Source organism: Malus domestica, chromosome 05, assembly GCF_042453785.1.
Source record: "Malus domestica chromosome 05, GDT2T_hap1".
NCBI lineage: Eukaryota > Viridiplantae > Streptophyta > Magnoliopsida > Rosales > Rosaceae > Malus > Malus domestica.
This window is the reverse complement of record NC_091665.1, coordinates 15,391,657-15,397,656: the sequence shown is the minus strand read 5'-3', so window position 1 is coordinate 15,397,656 and position 6,000 is coordinate 15,391,657. Positions and strand designations below refer to the sequence as shown.

At 45.1% G+C, this 6,000-nt stretch overlaps 1 protein-coding gene across 1 annotated transcript; it reads right to left on the bottom strand.

Moving 5' to 3' along the window:
* Positions 1-1,290: 1,290 nt before the first annotated feature.
* LOC114824798 (pollen-specific leucine-rich repeat extensin-like protein 3) lies at positions 1,291-4,314 on the bottom strand. Its single transcript, XM_070822291.1, has one exon. The coding sequence runs from the start codon at positions 4,265-4,267 to the stop codon at positions 1,415-1,417; it is 2,853 nt and encodes a 950-aa protein (XP_070678392.1). The 5' UTR covers positions 4,268-4,314; the 3' UTR covers positions 1,291-1,414.
* Positions 4,315-6,000: the final 1,686 nt, after the last annotated feature.

Sequence of the window (6,000 nt, the reverse complement as noted above, 5' to 3'; positions counted from 1 at the left end):
ACTAAAATAGTCAGTACAGTCCAAGTTGCCAAACGAGGCCACATAGTCTTCTTATTGACTAATAACGAGAGAATAATGCTGAATTTGAAGGTTAACAAAACTTTGAAGTTACTGATCCTTAAATCATAATTATATTAGTTATTAAATTACTTTTTTGAAATAAATTTAAAAGATGTTGCATTGATCCCAATACTCAGATGTTAGATGGTCAAATAGAAAGAAAGGTAAATGTCCACTTCTCGTAGAAATCCATAACTAAATGAATTGGCAGTGAAGTTTGATGACATGTTGGAAATGTGTAGCAAATTATATACACATTTTTGTTGTTGTAATTGGACTGAGGAAGTTGAAAGAAATGTAAAAGAAGAAGTAATTAGGTTTAGGCCTAAACCGCCAGACCATACAGTTGTTTTCTTACCTATTTTTGTCAAATTTGAACCATGTTTGATTGTGAGTTGGAGTAAAACCGATCAAAACTGAATTGTGCCTATCCCTATACACATTTGTACCTCTTTTGTATGTTTGCCCAGATCCTCAGTTTTAGGGGTAAGCGTATGGGAAATTGATTGTATTGATACTTCTACAACTCCCATTTTGTTTTTTAGCATTTTATGAATTTAATATTTTCAACTTGTAAAAATGTCGAACTTGTACTTCAATTTGCTTACATCCTCATCTCCTTTCTACCTCCACTCTCACACTATGTTTAACAGATCGATGTATTTTCCTTGAAATCCCACTTTACTCTTGCTCTTCGTCCCACAACAGCAACAGCAACACCCCCCCCCCCCCCCCCCGCTAAAACAAACCCAAATTTTAGACAGAATCATAAGCAATTTCTTGTCTCGTTGAGATCAACAATTTTAATGTTTGTAAAGGTGTGACATTTCTATTCAAATAACTAAAAGCATGTTTAATAATGTTTTGAAAAATATAGTTAAACATAGTTTTTGAATTTTGCAGTTTTAAGTGAAATTTTGTAAAACCATATGTGCTTTCTTAGGAAGTGCATTTTCATAAAGCACTTGAATTTCAAAAATAAATGATGATATTCTTAGTAAATGAAAGAACTTATAAGCAATACTGATTTGCGTATATACAAACTTCCCAAACAAGCCTTTACTGACAATACAAACATTAATTTCGTTCATGATCAGCCACAACTTTCAATCACTTTTTCTCTTTTTTTCTGTTTTATTTCTTTAGCAATAAATTGTCGATGAGTTAACACATATTAAGTATAAATTTACATTAGCAAAAGATAGAACCAATCAAGTTGCATGGAAGGTATTGAAATTGTAAACTCACTGTATTTGGTAAGATTCTCAAGTTACAAGTGAACGTGTAGAGGGTGTTTTGTAACTAGAGAAGAAAATACAAAATGAAGCAAACATGTGAAATGATAAACTACTACTCAATAGCCTGGGAACATTGGTGGTGGTGGCGATGAGTATAGTGCTCCAATGTTTGGTGGTAGCACGAAGTCTGGTTGGGTTGGTGGTGGAGACTCCACAGGAGGAGGCAAATGAGGAGATGGAGTTGGAGCTGGGGGAGAAGGTGATTCGATTGGCGGTGGTGGGGATTGGACTGGTGGTGGTGGGGATTGGACAGGCGGCGGGGGAGATTCGACCGGCGATGGTGGGGATTCGATCGGCTGTGGAGGGGATTCGACTGGGGGTGGTGGGGATTCGATCGGCGGTGGCGGGGATTCGACTGGTGGTGGTGGGGATTCGATCGGCGGTGGCGGGGATTCGACTGGTGGTGGGGGGGATTCAATTGGTGGTGGGGGAGATTCGACAGGCGGTGGTGGGGATTGAATTGGTGGTGGTGGTGGAGACTGGACAGGTGGTGGTGGAGATTGAATTGGCGGTGGAGGGGATTGGACAGGTGGTGGTGGTGACTGGACTGGTGGTGGTGACTGCACAAGCTCTGGAGATGGTTCTGGTGTTGGAGATGGTGATGGAGGAGATTGCACAGGTTCTGGCGTTGATGGTGGTTGAATTGGAAACAACGGAGGACCTTTAGGGCTACGGCCAATCGGGCTTGGTGCAGGTGTGAGTATTGGTGGCTCAACCTCTGGTGCTTTAGGAGGCTCCACCTCCGGCGTTGGAGGTGGCTCAGCCTTAGGTGTTGGTGGTTGCTCGACCTTTGGTGTTGGAGGTGGCTCAACCTTTGGTGCAGCAGGTGGCTCGACCTCAGGTGCTTGGGGTGGCTCAACCTCAGATGCTTGGGGTGGCACAACCTCAGGTGTTTGGGGTGGCTCAGCCTCTGGTGTTTGGGGTAGCTCAGCCTGTGGCATTGGCGGTGGCTCAACTTTTGGTGTTTGAGGAGGTTCCGGCTTAGCTATTGGAGGTGGCTCCGCTTTAGGTGCGGGAGGTGGATCAGCTTTAGGTGCAAAAGGTGGCTCAGCTTTAGGTGTAGGAGGTGGCTCGGCCTTTGGCTCAGGTGGCGGCTCAACCTTTGGCGTCGTAGGTGGCTCAGCCTTAGGGGTAGGTGGTGGCTCAGCCTTAGGGATGGGTGGTGTTTGGATCTTTGGTGCCTCGGCCTTTGGCTCGGGTGGTGGCTCAGCCTTTGGGGTGGGTGGTGGCTCGGCTTTAGGGGTGGGTGGTGGTTCAACCTTTGCCATGGGAGGTGGCTCATCCTTAGGGGTAGGTGGTGGCTCAGCCTTAGGGGTGGGTGGTGGTTGGACCTTTGGCGCCTCGGCCTTTGGCGTGGGAGGTGGTTTAACCTTTGGTGTGGGTGGTGGCTCGGCCTTAGGGGTGGGTGGTGGCTCAACCTTAGTGGTGGGTGGTGGTTCAACCTTTGGCATGGGAGGTGGCTCAACCTTTGGAGTGGGTGGTGGCTCAACCTTTGGCGTGGAAGGTGGCTCTGCCTTTGGAGTGGGTGGTGGCTCAACCTTGGGGGTGGGTGGTGGCTCGACCTTCGGTGTGGAAGGTGGCGGCTTGGCCTTCGGTGTTGGTGGTGGGGGCTCGACCTTCGATGTGGGTGGCGGCTCTACCTTTGGCGTCGGTGGTGGACTAACCTTTGGCGTTGGAGGCTTTGGTGTCTTAGGTTTCTCTGGTGTAGAAGAACCACCACAATTCTTGCTGCAATCCACAGGCTTAGTTACCACAGGGAAACATGTCTTTGTGTTCTTTTGCTTGGGCCTTCCTGGCATGCAATTGCCTGAGTCATCTAAGACTATTTTCGATTTAGGATTTGGCATACAGTTTTGAGCCTCCCCACTAAAATAGTTGTAAGCAAATGTGAAATTTGCCAACTTAGGCAACGTGCAAATCTTATCAGTCACAAACCCTGTCAACCTGTTGTACCCAATACCCAATTCCTCAATGCTCTGCAGCCCGACGAAGCTCTTTGGCAAAGAACCTATAAATCCATTGTAGCACACATCAAAAACCTGCAAGTTTCCTAGGTTTCCAATCTCAGGAGGGAAGCACCCACCAAGCTGGTTGTTCATGAAGATTAGCTCGTTCACGTTGTGCATGTTTCCAACGCTATGCGGAATGCAACCACTGAAGTTGTTAAACGCAAATGACACAACAGAAACCTTGGAGTTTCCAATCGTCTCTGGAATCGCCGATGTGAATCGGTTGTGGTTCAAGAAAATGGCATCAAACTCCTTGAAGAAAAGCTCCGGAGGCAGCTCGCCTTCGAAGCCATTGAACCGAAGGTCAAGGTACTTGCAATTAGGCCAGTGGAGGACAACTCCAGGAAAACGACCAACAAATCGGTTGTTGCTGATGTCGAACTCATACATGAGCGTCAGCCTCCTGAAGCTCTCTGGGATGATGCCGCAGAACCTATTGGAGTTGATGTGGAAGAGTGCGAGGTCGGTAAGGAGCCCCATTTCGACAACGAGATGTCCTGCAATGTCTCCATGGTTGAGGTCTATGCCGGCCACCACATTCAAGCTCGAGTCGTCGAGTGCTGGAGCGCAGAACACCCCTTTGTAGGCGCACACATTCTCCCCTTCCCAGTTGGCAGTGAATTTAAAAGGGTCGGAAAAAATAGCGCTCTTCTGTGCCTGGAGAGCGACATAAGCCCTCTTGAGCCTGTCGTTTTCAAACTTTAGTTTGACGTCGACTTGAACCTCGTAGTTGTCAGGGAGGTCGCCATTCTCCGGGAGAGAAATGAGCTGGCGGTGGGCTATGTGAGCGGCTTCAGCATCAGTTAGGGCGAAGGAGGGAGCGGGAAACGAAGAGATGAGGAAGGAGAGGAGAAGAAAGCAGCAACCTGAGACCGTGGGCGAGAGGAGAGGTGGAGCCATGGCTGAAGTGTGCTATCTTGGCTTGGCCCAAGGCTGCTTATAGAGATGAGGGGGAGGGAGGTGGAGGGAAGCTGTTATATGGTGTTGACATGTGATTGAATGGTGGGAGAAAGACGAGGTCCTGGCGTTGTTTTAGCACCGAAAATTGTTGTGGTCTTCTCATTATTTACATGCACACCCACAAAATCTGGAGGTACGTTCAAAGTTTTAGACATAAAAATAGACGGTTGACAGGGTCGTTGTTTTGGTGATAAACTGTCAATGTGGATTATTGAATTTACTCTAATAAATAACTTGATGCATGGTTTAGGGTTTCCAGCATGCATAACGTTTTCTTGCTTCAAATAGCATAATATTTATGTTGACACTTTGGCATAAACCTCATTCTTTGGGCAGAAAATTAAAGAATAAAAAGAACTTAAAACTGGATGTAATTAACGACTGAAAAGACCGCCAATAGGTTTTCCGATTTCTTATCGTAGAAGTCATTTTCCAGGTTATGTGAAGGAATAACATTGAATCAAAAGAGAAGACGATATGCTTCTGGTCAGAATCCAAAGTGAAGCGTATAATTTGATAAAAATATGATATTATAAGAATTAGTACAAAGATGATAGGGCGCACAGGTGCGGCTTGGCCTCGGTAAAACCTTGACGGGGCAGCCAACGTTAGAATAATTCTTTTGATTTGTAGGGAGATCAAGGAATTAGGTCGTCATCAAGATCATTTATAACTTAATGAAGCTTGCTGCTGTTGGTTTCTACTGATGCTAAACTGTCAAACTGTTTTTATTGTTTGGAGACTTGGAGGGTTAAGCATATTGCCATGTCTGCGTCCCTAATGAGATTATGTGCAACCTTAATTATGCTTTTATAACTTTTGTCCGTCTCAAACATCATTACGCTAAAAAGACACTTGGTGATAGTCTAATGCTATATTTTTTTTTAAGAACCAAAGCAATGACCCTGTTTTTCTCTTCAAACCATATTCCTTTTGGTGTGTCTATTTGCTGACTTTCGTCTATTACGCACTTGGAGTGCGTAGATATACATGGAAGTTAGCGATTGAACTTGCTTCCCAACCAAAATCTTGTACCATGACCAAATTGAAGAAAATAAAACTACCGCGACAAAAATTAAAATCGAAGCGAAACTCACTGACCAAAAGTACGTGCATTAAACAAAAAGTCTAAACTGACGTAAGATGAATTCAAGGAGGGCTAGTGCTATAGTGGAATCAAGCACCCTGACCCTCTCACCCAGATTCGTGGTTCCCACCCAGTGGCTGTTAAGAGTTGTCCCATATCGGTGAGGGATAAGATTTGCTATGTGCTTATATAGTATTGGACTACTCCCTATATTGTCAATTGGTTTTATGGTGGAACCTCAATTTCATCATGGTATCAGAGCAGGTTATCCTCGTGTGAAGCCAAACGGCCACACTGGAACCTCAATTTCATCATGGTATCAGAGCAGGTTATCCTCGTGTGAAGTCAAACGGCCACACGCGCTTCACGTCACCCAGTTGTTGTCCACAAAATCTACCACACATGCGGGGGCGTGTTGAGAGTTGTCCCACATCGGTGAGGGACAAGGTTTGCTATGTGCTTATATGGTCTTGGGCTACTCCTCATATTACTAATTGGTTTTATGGTAGAACCTCAATTTCATCAGTGGTGAAGTCAAGAATTTTTAGACAACCAAATCCTTTTGATTTTTTTTTTTTTAACAAAC

Excerpts from the sequence above, each read along its gene's own strand:
- LOC114824798 (XM_070822291.1), bottom strand. The coding sequence starts at position 4,267 with ATGGCTCCACCTCTCCTCTCGCCCACGGTCTCAGGTTGCTGCTTTCTT.